This window comes from Aythya ferina (assembly GCF_964211825.1).
Source record: "Aythya ferina genome assembly, chromosome: 5".
Taxonomy (NCBI): domain Eukaryota; kingdom Metazoa; phylum Chordata; class Aves; order Anseriformes; family Anatidae; genus Aythya; species Aythya ferina.
The window spans coordinates 37,048,500-37,076,070 of record NC_140301.1 but is presented as its reverse complement, the minus strand read 5'-3'; the positions used below and the strand labels follow the sequence as shown (position 1 = coordinate 37,076,070).

At 34.5% G+C, this 27,571-nt stretch overlaps 1 protein-coding gene across 9 annotated transcripts in view; it reads right to left on the bottom strand.

The window, feature by feature from the left end:
* Nucleotides 1-1,615: 1,615 nt before the first annotated feature.
* Nucleotides 1,616-27,571, bottom strand: part of CEP128 (centrosomal protein 128) — a 111,420-nt gene continuing 85,464 nt past the window's right edge. For all 9 annotated transcript variants that reach the window (XM_084521472.1, XM_084521475.1, XM_084521473.1 and 6 more), the window contains 5 exons: nucleotides 25,111-25,134; nucleotides 14,665-14,742; nucleotides 12,481-12,594; nucleotides 8,102-8,210; nucleotides 1,616-3,043 (listed from right to left, as the gene is read on the bottom strand). In XM_084521472.1, coding sequence (XP_084377598.1) covers nucleotides 2,937-3,043; nucleotides 8,102-8,210; nucleotides 12,481-12,594; nucleotides 14,665-14,742; nucleotides 25,111-25,134 — 432 coding nt within the window. In that variant the 3' untranslated portion in view covers nucleotides 1,616-2,936. The remainder of the gene's footprint in view (nucleotides 3,044-8,101; nucleotides 8,211-12,480; nucleotides 12,595-14,664; nucleotides 14,743-25,110; nucleotides 25,135-27,571) is intronic.

The window sequence follows — 27,571 nt, the reverse complement described above, 5'->3', positions numbered from 1 at the left end:
TGGAAAAAATATTATTTCTTAAACCACAAAGGGACAGTTTCATATAATGTCATGAATGGAACTTTAGCCTTCAGTAAAAAGGAAACAAAATTCCTTCGTAATATGAACCTCTATCAAAGGTGGAAGAGAGGCAAATATTACATGATATCTGGATTGCCAGGCCAAGAGGATAAATTTAAGAAACAATTTCCTGGCTTTGGAAACTATAAGCTGGGCTTAAGTTGGGCCAGGGGAGTTTTAGGTTAGATGTTAGGAAGAACTTCTTCACTGAAAGGGTTGTGAGGCATTGGAACAGGCTGCCCAGGGAAGTGGTGGAGTCACCATCCCTGGAAGTCTTCAAAAGACGCTTAGATGTAGAGCTTAGGGATATGGTTTAGTGGAGGGCTGTTAGCGTTAGGTTGGAGGTTGGACTCGATGACCTTGAGGTCTCTTCCAACCTAGAAAATTCTGTGATTCTGTGATTCTGTGAAAAATTCCTCTTTTTGTGTGTGTGTGTGCGAGTGTGTGTTTGTGTGGTTTGGTTTCTTCCCTTCTATTCCTTTTAGAAAATTTTAAAAAAGGAAAGAAAACTCTACTATAAACCCAGTCACACAGCCACAGGCAAATATACTAAGCACTGAACATACTGAATTTATTCACCTAGCAGTCATTTCTGTCCTGCCTTGTTAAAAAATGAATTAATACTTTATGCAGTAGTGAGGGAGTGCAGAATGCTTATCCGTAGTTGTCAAATGCTACAAAATAGTAGTGATATTAGTAGTTTTAAGGAAAAATTTCAGATTTCTGAGTTACAAGTGAGGAAAAAATGTATAAATACATAAAATGGTAAGAGCAACGAATATCCAGATTTTTTACAAATTACTTAAGAAAAAGAGAGGATGATATTTTTCATATTGCTTCTCATCTGAGACTCTTATACCACCATTCATTTACCAACAGATGCTTTAGTTCAAAATCTATTTCAGCTTCAGTAAAGTGGGTTGGGCATACACTTATCAGCAATCCATGCATCAGACTCATTTGAACATGATGTAATTTGAGAGCATGATTTACTGTTGTATAGTATATTTTAATATTACCTTTCTATATTTTTAGCCATATTTTTAGGTGCCATAAAGTCTGCAAGCTGGTGACATTTTATTTTGCAATTTTCTAATATTTCACCAAACCAGTTAAAATATTTTAAACACTCTATTTCCACCTGTGCTCTGATCTAATTAAAAAAAAAAAAAAGAATAAATTACAAATGTTGGATACACTTAAAGTAAGTTTAGTTAATGGTAACTGTGGCCTGAGTTAAGCACTGCTTCATGACTTCCACACTCTTTGTTGACCATGACACAAACAGGTTTCTGTTTGTCTTGCCTTCTCCAAAATAGATTATTTGTTTTTATTTTTGTCCTGGCCTTGTCATTGCTGTTGAGATCAGAAAAGATGGATGTGCCTGTTTTGCTTTCCTGACCTTCTGAATTAACAGATGTGCCAGAAGTCTGCAAAAAGCCAATGCCAGCACTACAATGCATAGCATTATACACATACAGAAGGTAAAAAAAAAATGTTTTAAACTATGCTAGAAAAAAAAAAAGTTGTATAGAAAAAAAAAAAAAAAAGCAAAATTACTTCAAAATTTTCTTATTTTCTTGTCCAATTTTAGTGTTCCCAGCAAGAAGTTCTGTTTGAAACAGGCTGAATACATATACATTCTGTCTGTCAAGTGGGACTTCAGAACACTTCTTCAGAAACTTAAAAAGATAAAAAGATCCTATTTCCAGGTGGCACATAATGACCTGAGCATCTACAGTGCTAAAAAATATAGTGTTTCAGAGAAACACTTCTTAAGTATGAAAAAGCATACAAACCAGAATTGTTGTAATGGTGTTCATGTCGCTACAGTACTCTGATAGATTTGGCAGGGTTTTTTTTAAGGCACATCAGTAGTGATTCAACCAGAAGCACTGAAGAAGGGTAATAAAACCAGGACCATCAGAAACACTAGCATTTCTTCTGACAGCAAAAGATTCTGCTGCAATGTGCTGTTTGAGATCACAGTAATGCAGAATTGTACCTTATCTGTTTAAAATAGAGACATCCAAATGAATGTAATGGTACAGTATCATATTTTCATAACATTTTAAATTCAGTATGATGTCTCTTCTAATAGAGTAGAAAACAGAATAAATAAGTGATCGTTAAACATTGCTAATAAAATTTTCACAGCCACATGGCAGTGCCCTTCAATGTGCTTCATACAGATGGGTGAAATGCTGGTGCTGTTAAATGCCTCACCATAGGCTCCACAAGGTCAGATTTGCCAAATCTATTCTGATCAGAAGAATAGCACTAAAGAGTGACACAAGTGACATATGCTGAACCTGAAATCATCATATCAAGTTCCACTGATTTTGAGGAAATTTTTGTTCAATATTTATTGCTTTTTCCTTAAATGATTGTTGCAAATTGAAGAACCTGAAATCATAAATGTGTCTATACAACAGTGCATAATGACTCTTTTAATAAATATCAGGACGAAGTAATTTCTGAATATTTTTTTTGATTATTAATAGTGTTATTAAATCTTATCAAAAACAAATATCCACACTATTCCTGTGTAGGGGTAAATACGCTTATAGCAAAGATTAACATCACAGTTCTTTCATTTCATAATATTTAAGGGATACAATAAAATCAGTTTAGGACTGCAGAAACAAATGCAAGAGGATACCATAGTCCCCAAAAAACTTTGGTGCACAAGTTACATAAATTATAACAGCAGCCCATTAGACTTGTTCTTGGGGCTCTTCCACTTAAGGGTTTGGCAACTGCTCAGTCATTAAGGGTATATCCTCCTACAGCAGATGAAATTACTACTGCTCAAAAAGAATGAGAGTGGGATGGAATTTACCACAGAGAAAGCTTTTGCATTTTTGTACAATGTTCTACTGCTTCCCTCTTTCTGCTTGCAGCTTCATTTCATTGACAGCAACGTTAATGGAATCTTCCTTGGTGGCACTTGTATCAAAAGGAACCATTCTTTTCAAATGTGCTAAAAATAAGAGTCAGACAAAAAAAGTAATTAAGCATCTTTAGAAAAACACATTCTGGTGTCTGAGCATGTATATGTTTATTTGAAATATGTTTCATGATGTAATATTATCCTTTACAAGCTATAATATGATATTAATAAATATTCAATATTAATAATGGTATGAATTGAGAAACAGATTTATTTTTCTAGAGGAACATAATTTAATGCTATTTTCAATCATAGAATAAAGCGGGGTTGGAACAGACCTTAAAGATCACCTTGATCCAACCACCCTGCCATGGTCCCACCAGAGCAGGTTGCTCAAAGCCCCTTCCAGCCTGGCCTTGGACATTTCCATGGATGGGGCATCCACAACTTATCTGGGCAACCTGTTCTGGTGCCTCACCACCTTCATACTAAAGAATTTCTTCATAATACCTGATCTAAATGTACCCTCTTAGTTTAAAGCTGTTACCCCTTGTCCTATCACTCCACTCTCTGACAAAGAGTCCCTCCCCAGCTTTTCTATAGGCCTCCTTTAGGCACTGGAAGGCCACTGGAAGGTCTCCTTGGAGCCTCCTCTTCTAAAGGCTGAACAGTCCCAACTCCTGTAGTCTGTCTTCATAGGAGAGGTTGCTCTAGCCAGAGAAACAAACTTTTGTATTTTCTGAAATTCAATAATTTCACTAACATCTAATTTTCTAGCATTTTTGTTTAAATAAAGCAAGACAAACCACTCAGAAAATTCCTGAGGAAATACCTTATTCAATAGCATAGAATAAAGTAAACTAGTGACATTGCATAGGTACTCATAGGATGCCATACCATGCAGATATATATATATTTTTACAGCTGGGTGAATAGACAATGCTTATTTTTAAATACGTTACATTGTATCAAAACCTGGACAATATGAACTGATGTATCATCTTATCATAAAATGACGGAGGAAAAGATTCCAAATATCCAAACAACAATCAATTATTAGAAAAAAAGCAGAAATTAAGGGGGAGAAAGTAGATATCTATTTCTACAATATGCCATTCTTTCCTTATGTTATAAGAATGTAAGAAAAGTGGTTCTTCTTGATTCTTTATTATAAATACCGGGAGTGCTATTTCTGAATACTCCCATAAAACCATAGCTGTATATAACCAAAAGTTAGTTATTTAATAGGAAGCAAGTTTATAGTCCTTATACTTTAATTAGGAGGAGTCATATGTTTCCACGTCCAGGAAGAAAATAACACCACTGTGCCCCAGACATTAGTAAAACAACGAGTTAACATTTTTCATCGTAGTTTTAAGTATTTGTTTGGAACTATACTACTATACGCTCTTTCAACAGTACCTCCTGTGATCAGTATTCAAAGTAAAGAAAAAAGAAAAATCATATACAAAATTCATTGCTACTCTAAATGAATTTGCATTTTGCAGTTTCCAGTTATTCCAGGTTCTTACCATTGTGCAACACTGGAAGGTATTGTTCTAGAATGGAGTCTTACAGTATTATGACATTATGTCTTCTTAATTTTAATTAAGTTAGTTAGTTATAAATGTCAATTCAAATTGTCTTAAGAGCTTATGAAAAAGTATACATAGAGGGATAAAGAGAGACATCAGCATACATTGCAGGAGTTAATTGTCATGACAATAAAAATCAACATTTACAGCAACTTGTTTTTATTCAGCCATGATATCATTCCTACTATATACCATGTTTAAACAAGAGTGTTGTTTATCACCAGGTCCAAAGGGTCAGAGAAGACTGTGATCCTAGATACAGAAGTTGGGAAAACTGGTGGCTATTTTCTTTTCCATAAAGTCATAGTTTACGAAGCCCTGGAACATTAATTCCCAATAACACCAGAAAGCCAGAAAGCCATATGGCTGCTGGGAAAAGATCCATGTTAAAACCTTGAAGTGATGAACTGTACGAAGAGAGAGAGGAACCAATTCACAAAGCTCATGTAAAGCATCTGTAACTCTTGGGACCTTTGTGCTGTAAAACTGAAGAAAAGCACAGTGGCCATGAAAAACAATTTCTGAGTATTATTCTTTAGATAACAACAAATAGTAAAATTTTATACTAACCATTTGATCTGATAATAACATAGACTGCAAACCATATCTAATGAACAATTCCTTGTATAAATTATAATATGTCAGTTAAATATCATGCTTTCTAAGAACTTCTTCTATAAACATGAAGACCAGACATAAAACAGAGTACTAATTACTTTTCCTTTCACCCTTGTGCTGATTGGCAACTTTACGTTAAATGGATGCAGACTGTCTTTTCTCTTAATTATTCTTTCATATTTTCTCCCCTTTCTTCAACCAATTTGGAACTTAAATCTCAGGTTTCCCCTGAGATTTAAAGTACATTAAATGCATCTGCTCTCTCCAAGTTATATGAGACAAATTGGGAAGAGACTTCCTAATACTACCTATTGACTCTATAATCTGTAAGGTTTTATGAGTCTAAGAGAGATCACAAAGGCTTGCAAACTGCTCTGAAAATTGAATTAAAAAAAAAAAAACAAAACAACTCTTCTGTTTCTGAAGAAGTAAGGAGATGAATTAGTCACAGCAAATAGGTGATGACACTTACAGGTAGATTTATTAAAAGCTACAGGAGGTTAGAAGCAAAAGACTTCAAATTTGACTTCATTGTCAAATCCTCAAATTACAACTAATTAATATCATCACTGAAATTAAAAGTTCATGGAGTTTATGTGACTAAGATGAGTGAAGCAGCTGATTTTATCATTTGCTGCTCAGTGCCAGTTACAAGAAAAGCTTCTTGTGACATTAATACCGCTGCAGAACCTTCACTGAAGAACTATTGCAACAACTCTAAAATACACTTTAAAATTTGAATGGTGGAGTACAGGGACAGCATAAAACATTCAGTCACTAACCAATGTCTATGGATTAATTCAAATGCCTTAAGGTATCACAAACATCCACAAAGGGATTCAAAAGATGTGATGGGACTTATGGGAAACCTGTGCCTTCCTGCAAAGACAGCTAGACGAATATACCAGGACTTATAAAATACATGAGATATCTTCAACAGGCACCTGACTTGCTCTCCTACTTACAAATTGAGTACAACAAATATACAATAGCACTTAGGTGAAAAGAATCATCAAAGTGAGAAATTAAAAACCTTTATCCTATCACAGTCAAATACATGTAAAATCAGAAATAGAAAAAATTATCTTAAGACTACTTCCTTGTTTTAGCCTCAGAAAATCTGACAAATGGATTTGTAATAGAATGCAATTAAGGAACTAAAACTCCAATGATTTATTTATTTATTTATTTATTTTTTACAACCAGTTCTTTTCCCTTAAAAATGAATAGGAAAAAGTAAAAAACAAACATCTTTCTCAGCACAACTCTAGGATTTGGAAAATATTGGAAAATATGAAATACCTGTATGAAGATCTGCTTCATTTGTGATATGGAAAATACCTTCCTTAAAGTTTTAGACAAGAAAAAAGTCTCTTAGCCATGACTGAATGCTGTGGGCAGGGATGCCACCCACTAGATCAGATTGCCCAGGGCCTCATCCAACATGACCTTGAACACTTTCAGGGATGGGGCAACCAAAGATTCTTTGGGCAACCTGTTCCAGTGCCTCACCATCTGAATTAAGCATTTCCTCCTAACCTCTAATCTAAATCTCCTTTCTTTAATTTAAAACCATTCCCCTTTGTCCTATTTGATTGAGCAAAAAGTCGCTCTCTATCTTTTTTAAAAGCCCCCTTCAAGTACTAAAAAGTCACAATGAGGTCACCCTAGAGCCTTCTCTTCTTCAGGCTGAACAGCCCCAGCTTCTCAGCCTTTCTTTGTAGGAAAGGTGCTCCAGCCCCTTGATTGTCTTCATGGTCCTCCTCTGGACCTATTCTAACAGTCCAACTTGCCTTTAAGGTATGGTTTGTTTGTTTTTTTTTCTATACCCGTACCAGGCTGAGCTGTAGACATTGACAGGGATGATATTAAGGAAAATGGAAAAACAACTCTGAGTTGGGGGAAACTGTTCCTGAAGTACAGAAGAGATTGAGGCTTTCACTCATATGCTTTGTTGCTATTTTTATTATTTAGTATACTCCGCAAAAAGATACTAATCACAACATACAGATTTTGAGAGGAAAAGAAACCAATTAGCTTCAACCTCATCAAATCAACTCAAGATTTATTGCTGATAATTAGTAGTGTACAGTAGTGTACTCATTCCAAGACAAAGAGGTTTGAAAGTGCAGTGAAGCTTGAAATAGCACTTTCCATGACATAGAACGTAACTGGTTCATTCACAAGGTTGCCAGAATGCAAACTGGCTCTACTGAAAATAAATGGAAGGTGATATCTTTCTGAAGAAAAGTTTTTCATATTCATGTGCTGATATCTGGTGTGCTGAAAAAAAACATTCAATAAATTTTTCCTAAGTCATTACTGACACTCACGGAAGGGTGCTCCTTTACTTGAGAAAGACCTAGTATGTCCTATCTTTTAGTGAGCAGTTCCTATCTGTATCAGAGATCCTGTAAGCTTTTATGACCAAGTTATATGTACACTAAGAGATGGAAAGAATAGTTAAAAACAAATTTTGAAGTACAAGCAGAATTAGTGAATTCAACTGTTACTGTTAAGCTGCTTCAAAAACATAAGATTAACCAGTACAAATGAAAGATGTGGGATAGAACTTTTTGGATGAGGATGTGTCTTTGGAACCTGAAAAGATACACAACTTACATGGGTATGATTGTTCATGCAGAGATTCAGAAAACAAGTACAGCCCATTTCTTTGGGCTAGGCTTGGATGACAAACAGAAAATATTTTATTACCCAGTTAAAAAAAAAAAAGTATCACTGTGATGTAAAGTATTTCTAAAACAAAGACACCCATCTGGTATCTAATACTCAAGTACAGCAGGCCAGCAGGCCTCTTAAGATGGTTCTAGCAGTTTTTGTCAAAAAGTAGAATGTCTTGCTCTTTCAAGTAAAACAGCGTTAAAAGAGGAAATACATTACTTGTGATTTTTTTTTCCTCTGAAACAATACTTACAACCTGATTCTGAGAGCAGTGAGGTGGACAAAAAACTGTTTTGAGTTCGCCAGCTAGAAGAGGGAGCAGCGACTTGTATATCAGAAATGTCAGCATCCATTACGACATCCTATGGAAGCCAAATAAAAATAAACAAACTTCTTTATATTAAACAGCTGTAATCTTTAACAAAACGCACACAGTAATACATGGGTATATGCTGTGATTTCACACATCCTGGAAAATACTGTTTTGAATTCTCAGACTAAGTATTGCAGTTAGGATCAAATTAATTTGGTCATGAATTTCATGCCTGCTCCATCACTACAAAATCTTAGCACAAACTGCTTTGCCTTGAGAAGAGCATTGGGAGTACTGCAAGTCTTTGTTACTATTATAAGTTGCAAGAACATTCTCTTCTCTATTTACATAACATCCACAGTACAGGGCATATTGGCATGGCAAACATCAGGAAATAATGAATTTTTCATCAATGAACTGTCTACATTAATTTACTGAAGTTCAACAAGTAAGTAATAACAAAACTTAAACATTTTGCCCACCACTGAAGAAACTAACTTCATTGATTTTTCATAACAAAATACCTCAAGATGTTTTTTTCATTATTTTCTTTTAGCCATTGAATAAAGTTTGAATCACAATATTAGTATTTACATCTAGACCCATACAACATAGCTTTTTGGTAAGGAAAGTCGTTTGGTTTATAAGCTAGAAAATAAGATAATTTTTAAAAGGCTATTTAAACAAAAATCTCTGTAAATCTTTATCAACAATATAGCAAGCAGTCCACAGTTCCATTACCTTCCAAAATAAGATTAAAAGCTTGACTTGGTATCCAAATTACTCAGTTTCTTGAAATGAGAAGACATAATAATGCACAAATGCATCAGTACATAAAACATGCCATTTTGCTACTGAATTCTTATCAAAAACACCCTTGGAGAATTTTGTTAAAACATCTTGCAATTTATTATCATACTGATACTAAGATTTGAAAACCAAACAGAAAACAAAATAAAAATTCAACATTAATTTAGAGATACAATGATCTTTTGTCCCATCAATGAAGAGGGATTTACTTCTATTTAGACTAATGGGAATTATACATATTAATCCCCTTATGTGCTGATGAGAGACTTAATACCTAAAATGTACGTAATACAATAACAACTTCAAAAGAATTAAAAAAAAATGTTAGTATTTTCATTCTGCTTCCAGAAATGCTATGTTAGAGAAAAGCTTTAAAAAAAAAAAAAAAGAAAAGAAAAGAAAAGAAAAGAAAAAAGGCACTTCTACCAGCATCCACAATACACAATGCCTTTCTCATTACAGAAATATCAACTTTCATAACGTAGCTCACATATTTTATTTACATTTAGGTATGTTTGACTAGATCATAGGATGGTTTATGTTGGAACGGACCTTCAATACCACCTAGTTCCAATCCCCTGCCATAGGCAGGGACACCTCCCACTAGGTCAGGTTGCCAAGGGCCCCATCCAATCTGGTCTTGAACACCTCCAGGGATGTGGCGTGCACAGCTTCTCTGGGCAGCCTGTGCCAGTGCATCACAGAATCACAGAATCACAGAATTTTCTAGGTTGGAAGAGACCTCAAGGTCATCGAGTCCAACCTCCAACCTAACGCTAACAGCCCTCCACTAAACCATATCCCTAAGCTCTACATCTAAGCGTCTTTTGAAGACTTCCAGGGATGGTGACTCCACCACTTCCCTGGGCAGCCTGTTCCAATGCCTCACAACCCTTTCAGTGAAGAAGTTCTTCCTAACATCTAACCTAAAACTCCCCTGGCTCAACTTAAGCCCATTCCCCCTCGTCCTGTCACCAGGCACGTGGGAGAACAGGCCAACCCCCACCTCGCTACAGCCTCCCTTGAGGTACCTAAAAAGAGCGATAAGGTCACCCCTGAGTAAACACGTTCCTAATGTCTAATCTAAATTCACCCTTTTTTAGTTTAAAGCCATTCCCCTTTGATAGTTGTTGGTCAGATGTTTGTAGCAGGGAAACTGTCCTAAAATATTTAAGTCTATCAATTGTAACGTTTATCTTTAGGTTTCTTCTCACTTTTCCTTTTGATTTTGCTTTATTTGGTATTCTCTATTACTTATTTTATTATTATTGTTTGTGTTTACCTTCTTTTTCCCCAATTTCTTCTTTAGCTACTATCCTTTCTTTGTTGAAAATCACTGTCAGCCTCTGGCCCCCATTATTAGAGGAAATATTACGTTTTAGCCTATACAAATAGCAATTATGATTTTCCCAGGCTTCTAAGCAAAAGGTATTTCTCATGGACTCCTGACAAGGCTAAAGCGAACTGGAAAGACTGAGGGGGGACAAAACAAATCATAAGGAAGACTAATAACTGTTTTAAGGAGAACTTTCACAGTGATTTCATTTTTGCTCCTTAAAACGAAAGAGGCTAAAACAAGGGATTAGTTAATACCTGTCTGAGATTAGTGCTTGCAAGCAAGCTGAATGAAGTGTGCTACAAGAAAGGTTAGGAAGAAATCGCATCTGATGAGAAAGTTTAACAATTTTGGATAAATTAGTTGTGGAATTAATGTAAAATATTTTACAAAAACTCCTTTTCTTAACATATCTATTTTCTTATCTACCAAATATATTGTCAGCTTTATACAGCAGAAGCACTACATTGTGTATAGAGCACGAAACAAAACCATCAGAAAGAATGAACTTTGATGTCCTTGACTATACGCTTCTACCAATCAACTTTAGAGACTCCTTACTGACAAATCATCAACATTTTAAAAATATGAAACAACAATGCAGTTAGTTCCAAGGGAGGGTAAGAAAGGCAAGCATTAAAAAGGGATTTTTTAGACTAAGCCAGCCTGATCACTGAAATCAGATTAGCACCCGTCTGTTACTTGTTTTTGAACATTCTGTTCTATTTGTAACAGCTGTGACAGCAAAGAAGACTGTATGTCATGCAAAAACCCAATTAGGCCTGACTAAAAGAAAGCCATTAAATGCTCCCTCTTGTCTAAAGAAAGAGGAAATATTGTTTTGAAATCAGCCTTTTACGGATTCTGAACACAGAGTTCAAATCACACGATTTGTAAGCTCAGTCAGCTTAGTGCAATATTATATTCTAACTCTCAACTGATTACATTCCACTTAGATTTTTCAATATTTTCCAAATTTCAGTGGCTACTGAATTAGTAAGTCGTGTGTGAAGGCAAAACAAATTCCAGAAATTGAAGATTATCAGTAGCAATAGTCTGAAAGCGAATCTGCCCTGTTTCTTTCCTACTGAAAAAACAACATGGCTATCTCAAGTAGCTCAATACCTTCTTACAGCAGCAACTTAATAAGCTAAAATGCACTGTCTTCGTTTTACCTTTTCTAGTTTTTAGAAGACCTAAGGTAAGTAGGTCAACATTTCACAGATCAAATACTGCTGCTGAGGTGGGGAACACAAACAGCTTGAAGTTTTTTGAAAATGGTACTCGATCCTAGATTTTGAGCTCAGCTGCTTAGAGACACACCTGAAAATACATTGCCAATGAATCTTGATTCATTGCAGTAGCAGAAACACTAGCACAATTCTTCAGTTCTGGTCATTTATTTGAATCACTGCCTAGTTCTGCAGCATAAGAAAATGTAGTTGTCCTAAAGTAAGGTGCTATCATAAGGACACGCAGTAATATGAAGTAATATGATAAGGAACAAGCTAATACGAACAGAAAGAAAGCATGTTAACAACTGGAAAGGTGGAATTTTTCCAGGCAATGGTTCTAAATTAAGAGCTCTGGATTTGTATTTCAGGGAGTTAGGAAATTAAGCTTAACCCTGCTATTAGTCAGATGAGTGACGTTTTGCAAATCACTTCTCTGTTTGCCTCAGTTTTGTTTATGTATGGAATGGACATGATCATTTGTAAAGAATGCAAAAATAAACTAGTGAAAAATCATTACATGCAATCTAAAAAATTAATATTCCCTTTAAGGCGGGAAACAGATTTCAGTATTTACCTTCTATGTGAAAGGACAAGGGAAAAGAGAACAAACCAAGCCAAAAATTTCCATAGAAGAAATTTGACAAAGCAGTGGCATAAGTAAACACTAGAGTATAGTAAGACACAGGATAGCTTTTCCATGGATTTTTTAAGATTTTTTTTTTTTGGGGGGGGGGAATTTTCACTTGATAATGAAGACACTTCTGTCACCAAATTTTACACCAGCCATAGTAGCTACATAAAACTCTGCCATTCCAGGACAAAGAAACATGCATGTATGATTTAGTCTGTGTTAATACTATGAGATAATATTACTTTAAGTAAGCTCAGATTGCTGAGTGAAAGTAATCACAAAACAAAAGTGGAATACACACACATACCTTGAATTGTTGGATTCTTTGTTTTGAATCTTCCAGCTGCTGCTGCAGAGAACTCACAATTTCTTTATACTTTGTATACCTTTCCTCAATCTTTTCCCTTCGGCAGTGGGACTCCTAGAAACGTATTGAAACATTTAAATGATTTTGTAACGTGAAAAACGGTTAGTAAATGTTGGCTGGCTATGGTAAGTACTGGTATCACCCAGAGTTTTCCATACAGCAATGAACAAATGAATCACGAACTTTTAGAAGCTGAAATACAGGGCTCATATGAAAGCATGATGTTCTGTACAGAAGAGTAATGTTAAAATGAATGCACGTTAAAATGCGAACATTTTAATGCCTCATCCTTAACTGGTAAATGATATCTTGTAACTCTTTCTAAAATTTATTATTAACATAGCTTCTAACAAAGAATTGTGTAATGGAAAAAAATTAATTGCAATTCTTCAGAAACAGATGTTTCAAGAAAAAAGTCCAAGGATATGGACTAAAGCAGTATTTCAGAACAAGAAAACATAATGCTTCTCACAAGCAGCTAAGGACTCACTTGAATGAATACAGCTACCCCACAACTTGTGAGGCATTTTCAGATGAAGATTTACTTTGTTTCCTTACACTTCCAATGGAAAAAAAAAATGAAACAGCTTGCTAACTCTGGAAAGCCATGAATGGCTTTGAAATACTTCATTCATGAATACCACTTCAGAATAAAATATGCTAGATATGTATCATACTACCATAGGACATTGTTATATAGCTTTTTAACAGGCTCTAGAACATTTTTCCTATCGTACAAAATATTCCAATGCATTACTTCAAATAGAATTAATGGAAGTTCAAAATTGACATAATTCTCACAACTAAGGTATAAAGCCTACTTTCCTTGAATAATAAATGCATAAATGATAAATTACTTACTAAACAACATACACTTGTTGGCAGGGTCTCATGTTAAGAAAGCAGTCTTTAGAAAACTTAAAAATTTATGGGAGAGGAACAGAGCTCAATTTAAAACAGAGAATTTGGGTTCCATTCTCATAAATGCTGGCTAAGTGATAACTAAGGCAAACTAGAAAATGACAACATAATTTCATAGTAACTTCAAGTAAAGAGTGAAACTGTGAAGGAGATTGCAGGAACTCCACATTCACGCTTCTGCCTAGCTTAGAGCAGAATTTTTCCTACAGCAAAGCAGAACCATCAGAAACAGAAGACAAATGTCAACCTCTTCTGGGGATACTTGGAAACATGAAATTGAAGTTACACCATATTGAAGTTTACACCATATTGAATATATAGTTTACACCATATTGAATATATTGAATATATATATATGAATATATAATTGAAGTTATACCAATTTAAGTTTATTTTTACACCATAAAACAAGGTCTGAATCTGCTCTGTCTTAACACATGACCTCATGCAAGAACATTTTGAATAAACAATGTTCCAAACAAGTGTTTTGAAAGGCTTGTGAATATATGAGGAGGAGAAACTCTGCACAGCAAATGAAATGCAAAATGTTATGTTTTTATCTATGATTTAATATTGATTTAAAATTTATTTTGTCCAATGAGAACCCAAATTCTCTTTTAGTAAACTACTGACTTCATTCATGGGAAGCAATGATAATGCAGTGGTTAAGCCACTCAGCCACTACCTAATTTAAGACTATATGCTCTTGACAGTACCTCACTGCTACTGTCAATAAGTTCCACCAACAGTGATACTGAGAGAGCAGATTTGACATTTGTAAACAAAAATTGTGTTTAAAAATGATAATTAAAAAAAGCATCTGTAAAGCTCATCTATTTTCACTCATTACTTTAAATGTTGAAAAAACTGGTAGAATTTATTTTATTACAGTATTTTGAACATTAAACAATGAATATCAGAATTCAACACTCAACACGCATACTCTGCGTTAGGCCCTGACCTTTTACACTCAATACTCAATGTTTGCTTACCATATGGAACACCCCAGCAGTGGTACTAACTAGGACTAAATTAATGACATCAATAAAGCTATATTAACAACAACAAAGGCTTACTGTATGTTTTTGTCATATGTAATTTTATATATCTAATTAACTCATTTATCTATACGTATGGGGAGGACATTAATTAACCAAACTAATTTAGAACTATTGAAAAAGAGTTAAGTAAAATATTTCTCACTGCAGTATCTTTGAAATCTTCTAACAGGCTTAGTTTCTCAGGAACAGACTCCAGATGGTCTAAAGCAACTCGAGTACTCTAATGAAGAGAACACAAGAGAAAACATCAAAACAAACAAACAAAAAAAAAAAAAAAAAGAAAGAAAGAAAAGAAGAAATCGAAGCGTCATACAGTTTTTCCTCATACAGTTGAAGTTTCATGCCTTTGAACATTCTTATGTCTGATACACCATCAATTTAGAAGCAATCATGTTGTCTGTCTTGTTGCATGTTTCTTTCCTAAAAATTCCTAACATTGTTTTTAAGGTTGTAAGAAATACGCTTCCTATTAAAAATGAAGATCAAGTTTCAGACCAAATGGGATTCATTTGCACCTCACAAAACTGAACCTGAAACCAATACTCAGGCCCAATAGACCAAATGGGCTAGCGAACATGAGACAGTGATTTCTCTGCTTCTCCAATTATTTAGTTTAATTAGGAAAAAACCTGTACTGGCAGACAATGATATTAGGATCTATTCCTATAAAACAATCATCTGGTTAACAATTAACAATTACTTTGCTCTCATCCCACTGCTAAATTCTTTCTGCTCTAGGAATGGAAGAAAACTGGAGAAAAAACAGATATACTCCTGTCTTATCTTACTTAAGATGAAGTTTCAAATATAGCTCTTTTTTTCTGAATAACTTCTGCTCTTCACACAATGTACAATGAAGCAGGAAAACATTCCAGCCAATGGTGCTTGAAGAATAAGAACATTGTCACCACAGGTAAGAGGAAAGAATTTTGACAGATGGTTGACCAAGAAGCTCTTGAAACTTGCTGCTTTGAGAGGACTAGTATGTGGAGAGCGTACAAAATGGGGGAAAAAGGATTGCCCAGCAAGGATATTTTACATTTGAGGAAACAGAGGAAGAGTTGTCAAAAGTGAAACAGAGTAAAACAAAGATGCCTTAGTCATTTAGTGAGAACAAGAAAATAGAAAAGAGAATAGAATAGAAATGTGGAAAATAAGGTGGAGATAATCTAGGTATAATGCTAAAACACAAAGAGCTTTTCTTTTATACTAAAGCATTAATTTTGTTAGATTTTAAGTCTTAATTTTAAAAATTGTACAGGAATTATGTAAGACTGCATATACAGAGATATGCCTGGAAGACAAGTAAACCACTTCCTGCCGTGGGAAGCACTGAGGACACCCAGTACGAACAAGTCCTTAATTGCAAGGTTGACATCTGATGATGACAAATACTGACAAAATCCTGTAATGACAGGAAGGTGCATACTTGGGCTGATCTCCAGAGAAGAAAGTAGGTCCAATCAGTTTTGCAAAATTCAGTCAGAACTAATAAAGTTTATTAACTTGTAACAAGAAAATAGTGCGTTCTGTCTCAACAGCTGCATGAGGTGTTAGTAGATTTTGCATTTGGCTAGCTGTAGTTAGATCAAACTAAAATTTATCATCATAAGAAATCTTGTATTTTAATGTGCAATTTAATTTGCTATCAAGCTTTTTTATTATTATTAAAAGAAAAAAAAAAAAAACCTTACAAAACTCATCTACAAAGATTTATTAGGAGAAAAGTATTATTTTTTCCTGTAACATATATGGTTGTTTACCAGAAAAGAATTATAGAACTTACAGATATACATTAATAATGAATGTATAAAATGGATTCTTCTTCATATTTCCAGCGTGCAGTCAGGCAGGAGGCCTACATATAGTGTTTACAGTGTTTTTCACAGATTATAGCATAGAATTTTTTATAGCTATAAAATACTTTCTTTTTTTTTTTTCCAAATGTTACTATACCTCTCAACTTCAAAATACAATTGCCTAGAGGTATCTATCACTCACTAATGTTTCCCTCTTCTAAGTATCAACCATTTCACTTTTACCACAGTAAAGCAGTAGTCATTCATATTTCATGCTTCATTTACAGTGGCCTTATGTTCATCAAAGCATTGATTTTCCACTACATTAATTTATGATGAATTGTAATGTTTGCTGCTTCTTTCCTGAGTAGCCCCTGGTCTGCATGCATGCTTCTGAGGCTGAGAAATATATGAGAGACAATAGACTCTAAGCAATCAAACCTACACCTGGTCTCATTAAATGCAAACTTAACTATATGTGGATCAAAATATTGATTCACAACAATCAGCAGTCATCCTGCTATCACACAGATACATGCCCATGAAGTTTTTGATTCTGAAGAGCAAAAACTCTCCCACTCCTTCAGAAATAAACCCCTTCCTCGCAGGAAACAATACAAGAATTGTAACAAAACACCAGCTCTTTTCTTGGTCCAGCACCAAATTAAGCTATAACTACTTTAAGCTTATGGTATATATTACCTAACACATTTGCTGAAGGAGTGAACTGCTGGAAAACAGACATTTGAGATGTCATACAGAATTGAAATAAAGTTGTAGGGGACACAAGACAAATTTAACGTCATGGCTTCTCATGATGCTATGAAGTATATTCAAGTTATAGCAGTTTTCCAACTCCAAAAATTTATTTATTTTTTAATAAAGACCTGTAATCTGTTCTCATCATAAAAGGAACTCAGGTCTTAAGTGTATGCCCACACCTTAAGCCATCCCATTTGCCAATTCTTTCTCTAAATTCCAGTGACAAGACCTCATATCAACACACACTGTAAATGAAGGAAGGTGCTCATCATTTCTTCTCTCCAAGTATCTCCTAAACATATCCCATCTATGTCACATACTACTTGTGAAAAATTTTAGCTGTGCCTTAGCTTGTGTCGTTTAAAGCTATTGTTACGTTATGGAATGTTCTTGAAAGCAGAAGACCAACCTTTGGGTTATATGCATACTCAGTCCTTAGTTTCTTTGTCTTATCAAAAAGCATGTGGATAAGGGTTGATATAGGCTTCTTGGATTTCTGACAGTTTTTTTGGCTTCATGAAATGTAATCCTAACTCCACACACAAAATGATGGTTTCTGACCTAACAATTACTGAGCAGGAATGAGATCATGAGGTAAACAACATGCAGTTCCAAGCATCTGCTAATTCAGTGTTCAATAACAATTAGAAAAGCTAAATCAACACAGGACATAATTAGGAAAGGAAAAAAACAAGCCAGAGAACACAACTACTCAGAAGTATGACTCCACAGCAAGTTTGCATCTTGCCTACTGAGTGCAGCAGTGGGAAGCTCATATGAAGAGGAACAGTTAGAATGGGGAAAGCTCAGAGAAGGGCTAGAAGATCAACCAAAGCCATGGAATGCTTCTTTCACATGAGGAATGACTAAATACAATCATTCAATGGAGCAGGACTCTTCAGAAAAGACAACAGATGCCTGAGGGGAGAAATGACCAATTTGCTTAAAATCACAAGTCACACAATTTAAGCAGAATTCGGGTCAGTGCATGAATGAGAAACCTCAGGAAAGGATTCCAAATGCATAGAAACTACATCTCTGTCCGGAAGTCTCTGAGCTTTGAATGGCTGGAATCTGACCAAATGAATGAATAGGAAACAAAACATTTGCCTATCCTGTAACATACACTCTTCCTTAAGCTTTATATTTGGGTCATTGTTGTAATTTGGTTGCTATTACATTCTAAAATTGTCTTAAGTTTTCTGAGCAGTTTGTGAAGTGATTTGAATAGGACAATATACACTAGTATATTCAGAGACAGAAATGTATTCTCTTTTCATAAAACTAACCAAGAAAATTGTGGTGATGTACAAATAAAAACAGAAAAAATAAAAAGCAAAAGTTCCCTAGGGAAACGTCAATAAAGAAGAAGGAAGGAAAATAGTATGTTGAAAAATGTGAGGGAAAGATGATGAAAAAGCTTTTAGCTGCCCCACAGAAATTGGTCTGGTAATTTAGTGAAATGCACAGCAACCTCTACAACATGGTTCAAATGCCACGCTTGTATCATTAATGACTACACTCTATTCTATTAAGAGAGATGTATTTAGACACACAAGATAAAATGTGAAAAAGGATGTTGGAAGCACCTGACACAGAGGGCATTTAAGTACTGTTAACTTTTTTCCAAGAAACAGGAAAGCTATATGCCATAATGCATACAAATAATCCTAAAGAGAGCAATCGCATCTGTCTGCTCGTTATTTAACAGGGAACAGAAGGTACTGATGGAACTGATAAGAGGAAGAAACACCAATTGTACTGAGTAAAGCTGTATTCATAGTATTTTACTTAACAGCAGACTCCTCCATAGAGTGAGTGCTATTAATCTTCATGTTTTTAAAATAAAGACGATTTACTTTGAAAAGGGGTGTTCTATGTTTTCAGAAAATGATAAAACAAATTACTCATTTTCAACGACTTCATATGAACACTTTGATGTTCAGACTGCATCTGAACAGTTAATCCTCCTATATTGATGTATTCTTGTTGATAGACAGTTTCACACTATCTCAAGGGACAGATCTAAACTGAGATCACATACACATATTATTTTTAGTCTTGAAGCTTCAATGCTAAATTCACAGAAATCAAAGCAGGTTTGTGTATAGTTCTCTTAAATTTTGTCTCTATATTAAATAGACTGAAAACACATAAAACAGAAACCAAACTTCACTGACTTTCACATATGGTGCTCTTTTCTGAGGTACGTAAAAACAAATGGCTATCTGTATAGCACAGATATTTTTGTAAATTAGAGCTGACTTAAGTAACCATTAGCTAATCTCCAAAGAATATCCATAAAAAGATTAAATGCAACTATAATTTTAACTGACTGCAATGCATTTCATCAGGGAGTTACACATAATTCAGATGAAGGATGTAATCTTAAAGGTGACCTATGATGACATTTTTAAATTGACTTAGCATGTTGAATACCTAAATAGCAAGAATAGGATGTATCCAGCATTTTTAAAGGTATCTTTGCTTTCCTTGTTAATCTCTGCAGAACTATGCATTGTCAGCTTCCATCTCCAGAACTAGATTGATGCATGATAAGCTCTTCTTTTAACAGTGTGTGGTTCTATTTAAGAGGCCTGAGTTTCTTTGTTGACCTTCATATACCAGGCAAATTCCACTCTCAATGGGACATTCTGTGACCTAGTACATCTTCCATGTGGAGGAAACTTTAAGAGAAAACAATATAAATATTGTATATCATTATATTCCGCTTATACCGCTTCTCAATTATAGCATTGTTTTGATGATTTCATCACATTAAGAAATCAATTTACATTTATGAAATAAACAATACATATAAACCTGAGTTATACAATATACAAGTTCAATTGACTTTTATTAAACAATATTGTTTCATTGACGTTCAAGCTAGTAAGATTTTTTTAAGCAACTATTGCACTTGTACTAATGAAAAACAGAAAACCTTTGTTAACAAAGCATTGCAAATGTCATAGTAACTGAACTTTTAATTCAGACTCCAGATGATTTTGTATAGGGTGGAGAACATTTTAATTAACAGAGTTTCATGGATGCTTAACATTCACAGTGACATGGACCGTCTCTTTTCGCACAACGTTATCACTTAACATCCCATCCCTATGGTAACTACAGAATTGTTTATATGGAAAAATATTAGATAAGTATTTCACAATTTTTCAGTTGATGCACATATGCATCAAACAACTTTTTGTTGTTTGAGCTGGAAATGTGGAGGAGGTAGTAAAGTCTTCTGGCAAGCCAGCTCTCTGTAAATCATCAGCTAGAGCTCTTAGTACTACTGGGGTACACAGAACTAAATTTTAAGAATCTCTTCTTTATCGTTTACTAAGATTTTGATCAAAGATATCCAGAAATAATTACAGGATATTAAAAGAAATATAACGTATGAGGCAGAGCGCGTAATACAAAGTTAGTGGGCACAGATTTGTAAAAGGTATAAAGACTTCCTTGTCATTCATAATGCTAACATCAGATTTCTGAAGCTTTTCAGGCTAAAAATCTTTATATGTAATTTATATTAACTTTTTTTCGTACACTAATAATATTTCATTAAGCCTTTCAGAAAACATTACCAAAATTAATTCACAGTCTCCATGAACAAAAAATATTGTTCACATTTATAGCTGAAAAAAATTTGAATGCAAAGAGAAGTGATTTAACCAAGGTTTCAGAACAAATTAGTGTCAGAGTAGGAAAAAAAATAGGAATTTAACTTATAGATTTCCCCACTATAATCAAAACCTGCATGACATTCAAAAAGTAAAAACCACTATAGTAGCATTAATAGTTCTAATTTCTGTGTTTCTAAGGTTATAATTTGACAGAATACAAAATTTAAATCTAAAATGAAGGACTTTGCAGCGCATTAGAAACATTCTAGTAAACAAGACAATTTGTTGTCAAACATCTTCAACTTTTGTGATAAATTAAGTGAGAAAATGCATGCTATAGCACATATATCTTTATCTTATCACACTATAAGCATCCTATATTCTGTGAAAGAATTCATAGATGCACCCTCCCTCGATGAAAGGTCAGCATTTTTAAGTGGAAGAAACAGGATTCCTCTTTAAAATTACACTTATATGCATATATATTCACACTACATTAAAAAAAATCTTTAGTGATGACCACTGTATATTAATATTCCTAGGTAAACTAAGAAATAATTTATGATATCTAAAAAAATTAGTCTCTTGTAATAAAGATTCATACTGAGATTTCAACTTTCTCTAACAGAAAACCAGGATTATTTTGGCTTATCAAAATCTGGCAAAAATGTTCAATATTTGCAACTTATTGAACATGTTATACTATCTTCACAATACCAAAAGAAGCTTTCTGCCTAGAGAATGTAAGGGCTGCGTTAGGAGAAGCATTGCCAGCAGGTCAAAGGACGAGATGGAATGGGAGTCATTTAGGTTGGAGAAGACCTTCAAAATCAGCAAGTTCAACCATCAGCTGGTTCAACCATTCAGTCCCATCACTAAACAATGTCCTTTAGTGCCATGTTCACACACCTCTTAAATAAAGGAGTTGATCCTTCCCCTATACTGATGGCTGTTAAGACACATCTGCAATGCTGGGTCTGGTTTTGGGCTTCCCAGAACAAAAGAGACATGGACATACTGAAGAGAGTCCAACGAAGAGCAACTAACCTTGTTTAAAGGACTGAGCTGAGAGAACTGGGATTGTTCAGCCTGGAGAAGAGAAGGCTCAGGAGGAATCTCATCAATGTGTATAAATACCTGATGGGAGTATGTAAAAAAGACAAAATCAGGCTCTCTTCAGTGGTGTTCAGTGATAGGACAAGAGGCAATGGGCATAAACTGAAACACTGGGGGTTTCATCTGGACATCAAGAAATGCTTTCTTACTGCAGACACTACACTGCTGCTGCAGACAGCAGCAAGGAAGAAGAGGAAGGTGAGTGCCAGGAGAAAAAAGAGAAAAAAAAAAAAAAAAAAAAAAAAAAAACACACACCTGGCTATGAGTGCAATCAGGCAGCAAAAGTTACTTGGTGGAAGTGAGTAGAAGAAGGAATTGGGGAACTTTGGGAACATTCTCTACCCCCAGCAAAAGGAAGTGACACACTGGCTCACTGATGAAAGGAAAGGAAAGGGAGAGGCAGGCAGGATGGAGGATCTCAGAGTGCTGCTCCTCTCCCAGGCGTTTGTATAAGATCAAAGTGCTGCTGTGTTCTGGGAGGACCAGAAGGCCTTTGATGTAATGGTAGTCTTGGCAAGACACAACAGAAGCAAACCGAGAACAGAAGAAAGTATTAACTCTTAGATTTAAAATGTCTTAAACATCCATGCATGCAAAGTGTGACAACCATGAAATAGTTCCAAGAGCAAATTGTACAGTGTGCTTATTGATGGAAGGCACATTGAGAGAGAGAGAGAAAAGAAAAAATAAAGAGCCCTAATGTGAAGAGCATCAGGCAATCCATAATCTCCTTGGAAATGCACTGGGGACAGCCAGCCTTCCTGTTCTTCTTTTAAAATGGGTGATAAATCAGAAAACTGATGCAACGTTGAGCCTGCTACTACAGTAGAAGAATCTGGTAGCTTTCACATTGCTGAGTGTGTCCAAACAAATTTGCTTTACTGGTATTCAAAACCTTATTTTCATGAATATAAAACACAAGGTAAACCAAAACACACAACTGTTCATACTGGAAAGGAAATTTATATTAAAAAAAACAATACTGAAGAATACTTAGAACATTACTGGAGTTATCCTAAATTTATGACTTTGTAATAAAAAGCTGAATAATGTCCATAAAAGTCTGATCCAAATAGTTTATGCAAGTGATATCCTCAGTTTTGCGTTCTCTACCAAAAATGCAAGCTGTCTTACTGATCAAAGAATACATAATACATATGTTCACTGGAATAACTGGTTGATTTCAAACTCAATTTCCCAGTATTTTTAGTACTACTAAGGCAGAAGAATCTGACTTGCAGTTTATTCTCACATATTCCCACAAGACTCTGATGTAGAAACCCACTGAAGTCAAAAGCACCACACGGTAGCAGTGTGTTAATTATGAGGAGTAGATACATTTCCCATTGTAAAAACACCTGAGAACACAATATAGACCTTTTTTCCAGTAAAATCATACAGCTTTATATGTAAATAAAATAGGACTAAATTCTATATGCAAGAATGAAGCTACACCCAAAAAGATACACTTTACTAAATTACACTTTACCTGTAGAGAAATCATACTAATTCTTGCAAAATATCAGACTACATAACTGATTACTACAGTAATCAGGAAAATTACTCATTAATAGCTATGTAACATTTAAATGCAATTAATTGAACAGTACTTTAAAAATCTGAACAAGTGAATTGTTCAGATTTTTAAATCACAAGTGATTTGCCTGGCATAATAAAGGAACTTTACAGCAAAAGTAAAATCAGTGCCTTGGGAGTATTCAACAGCCTTAGGGACAACCATACCTTTCTTGCCTGAAGTCTAAGTGTTTAACATTACACATCGTCCTATGTCAGCAATAATGAAAGAATTGATTGACTTCAAGTTCTAGGATCTAGTATTAAAAACCTGCTCTCAGATGTTACCTCTCAGTTTGCAATATGAAAATGATATTTTACTGATAATAATCCTCTACCTCTTCTATCTGAACAGTAACTTGAAACAAACAAACAAAAATATCAGGAAGATTTAGTACTAAATAGAGGAGATTAAAAGTATAAAAAAAGAAGAAAGACTTCAGAAAAAATAGAAATAAACATCATCACTGAACACACATTGGATTTGCATGAAATTTTGCTATTTGCAAGCAATTACCCTCTGCCTGTGCCAAAACTGGGCTTTAGGAGCAGAAAGCGCATGGCATTTGCAGGCAGCTTGACTCATGGTTCGTGAGAAATGGATGGCAGTGGATACATGCCTGACTAGTTGTCATGTAAGCAAACCATGATTAAGAGATGCTTCTGAACAGAACTAATGTCCTGGCAACAATTTACAGTCACACAGCACTATGCAAAGTGCCAGGCCTCTGACTTTGAGCATTAATTCCCTATTCCAACAAGGCAGGAGTTCCAACACTGCACTCTGATTTACAAAGGGCCTTTTATGTGTGAATGCAAGTTGTTTGTTTGTTGTTGTTTGTTTGTTTGTTTGTTTGTTTTTACCATATTCAATACATTTCAAATACATTTTTGAGATCCGAAGCAGTTTTCAAAGACAACAGTTATCAGGGAGGATGAAATAATTAGCACAAGCAAATTTTAGAAGTCTATATTTGCAGACTTACATTGTCTCAGTACTGGTATCTTTACATGAAATTTTCTGAGTTTCCAATAAAAAGAAACTATAGTTCTTACATATACTATCATATGATGTCTTATTGGAGTTGTCTACAAAAGAAAAAAAAAAAGCAGACCCATCCTATCTAGTCCACCTGGTAGACTTCCTAGCTTGAGTCATGTGGATAATCGATCCAGCTGCATTCATGGCACGTACATACATTAAGGCTTTTGTCCTTCAAATTTATTATCTTAAAATGATATTCCTCCATGCTTTTGGTTCCAGTGGTAATGTGGGCACTGACTCTGTCTGCACGTCCAGTGAAATGTACACACAAGTCACTGGAGTGATTATATCTATCACATATACCTCAACTATTTGGCAAATAGTTTAATTTCTCAACTATGTTGAAGAAAAACATCCTCAGTATGGCTCAAATGTACCACATTTCTCTTCCTAGGGATGCGGACTGAACTATACAGAAAAATACAACCTTACATTTTATTTGATATAGCTATTGCTCATAAAGCAGTGAAAACACTGTAGCGAAGCCTCCACTGGAAGGTACAATATAAAACTACCATGCGTCTTCATTTTCTTAAAATTATAGTTAAAAACCCAGATGGCACCTTTTTTTAAAAAAAAGAAAAGTACATAAAAACCACATTTTTGATCATCAGTAATCTCATTGTGATTGGTTTGAAAAAGAATTTAAGAAACTTACCATTTCTAAGGACGTAATTCGCTCCTACAAATAAAATACAAGTTGTGGTTAGAAAGTAAAGAACATAAATGCAATATATGGTAAAAAAGCATGATTTATTTTTATATTTTTTTTTGCAGTTTGTATGATGTGCAATGATTTTGTTAAAATGTCACTTAAAATGCCACTAAAAAGTGGACCTCTGGACCCACTTATCAAACTAACTCACTTTGAAATTTATTCTGAAGAAAAGTAATAGAAACATCCTAAAAACTAAGAAAGAAAGAATTAAAAAAAAAATACTTACTCCAATGTTTTTTTAAATAGTACTGTTAGACCTTCAATATTGTTGATTTTACTCATGTATCCCAAAGTCTGCCTTCCCTTTTTGATGATCTGTGTCTCTAAATCTAGCATACTTTGGAGTTTATGTCATGTTAGCAACTGTTTTAGTTATCTTTTAGGCATTTATTTAGAAAACTAAAATATAAATTCCATAGCATTATTCTGCTATCCAGAAATAGCTCTGAAGAACAACTAACGTCATCTCGTTATTAATAAAACAATGGCTAACGTCAGACAGAAATAAAATGCAAGTAAAATAAACTCGTGTCAGTTTTAATTCAGCACAAAATACAGGAAACATAGAACTTGTATATATTTTAACATTCAGTTTTCCGCTTTAAAGTATCTTTAAGAAAAATATTGAGCTAGTAAAATCAAGATAATGTACTCTGGCACTATGTCCTGACTGGACATAGTATTTTAAGGAATTTGAGAAAACGTACATTTAAGTGTTTAGCTGAGCCCACCTGACCATTCAGACAAGAATTTTTACTTTGCTCACATATTATCTTTTTGAATGTGTGGGTTTGTTTGTTTGTTTTCTTCTCATTTCTGGTTAGATTAAGCTAAGAATCCTTACACTTTTTCCAGTTCTCTTCCTTCCTAACAGGTAAAAATGACTGTAATAATCTGGATTTATTCTAGCAACATCCAAAGACAAAATCCTGAACTGGCTTCACTAATTTGGAAACATTTTCTTAGACCAATGGAAGAAATTGAGAGCCAGAAGCAGCTCCTGTTTGCAAGAATGTGAAAGTAATTTTCTTTTTTTAAGGCTAGCTGAAAATGAGCTACAAAGACTCTTCAAGAGTTATTACTGTCTCAGAAGACTAAAAGAATGGTTATGTTCACTAAATGAACGAGCATGTAAAACCAACATTTACATATTGTGTATTTACTTATTTGTATAAAACCAGTATCACTCGGAGTACTGAAAAGCTAACTTTTATTCATGTAATCTTTTGAAGAAAACACACAGTTCACCCTAGTGAAATGTTTAAAGTTCATTCATTGAATGATGTCTGGGGTACAAATGATTTTCGTTTTCAGCATCATACAGAAGTCTTGCCTTTGATTACAACAATAAACCATGGGCAGAAAGAGTGACAAAACATACTGTAGGAAAAACAACTGTAGTATATGAGGATGAAAAATATAAAGTAGTGTCTGGAAAAGACTGATTAGTTTTGAAAATGTGCTAAAAATAACGAGCAAGACTGTTCAGGAAAATATGTATGAGGAAATATATAAAGGGAAAACAGCAATGCACACACAAACAAGTTTAATGGAAATCTACTACACTATTGAAATACAACTGTTTAAAAAAAATGCTGACATTTTGCCAGTAAAATGTGGATGACTTATAGTGAATCACTATACTGGCTGGTACTGGAACTACATGGACACTGACATTAGTGTGTCACTAATTCCCAAGTAGATGAAAATGGTTTGCAGTTGTTTTCACAGAGAACATACATGCAGTTGAATATTCCTATTATCATGCACAGTATGCTATTTTCATTAAAGCCATCTTTTGTACCATGGAACAGTTTTCACAAAAAGGCAGGTGAAAACATTCAGAGGCTTTACCTTCCAATGAGGTAAGAAAAGAAGCAAGGTTATATTCTTGGAGTGGGCATGGAAAAGTACATAGAAAATGTTCCAGACTCCTCACAAGCTAAATATTATAAGATTATTCATGAGTGCACATATAACAACAGAGTAAACATATGTGTAATGAGTACATAGATACTGTCTAGAATATATCTAAGAGTTTGTGTTACAACTATACAAACTCTCATAAATTTGTGTATAACAGAAATTCTAGGAAAAAAAAAAAAAAGAAAGAAATTGAAGATGCAAAACCAAGAGTACAGTGATGTCACCCAAAGCATCAGCCTCCTAGCTCCTAAAAAGCCCTGTATCAAAGACCAGCACATATTACATATAGGTTCCATCTCCACCACATAGTGTAAGATAACAGTCAGGTCATACAGTCCAACATATTACCTAAGCAGAGGAAGACATGAAAACTATATGCCCAATATTTCCCTGAAAAATCTTCATAAAATTGCTCTTTTCTCACTGTTAACTGTTGGCATTGCAGAAGCAATGATTTTACTCATCTATATCTGAA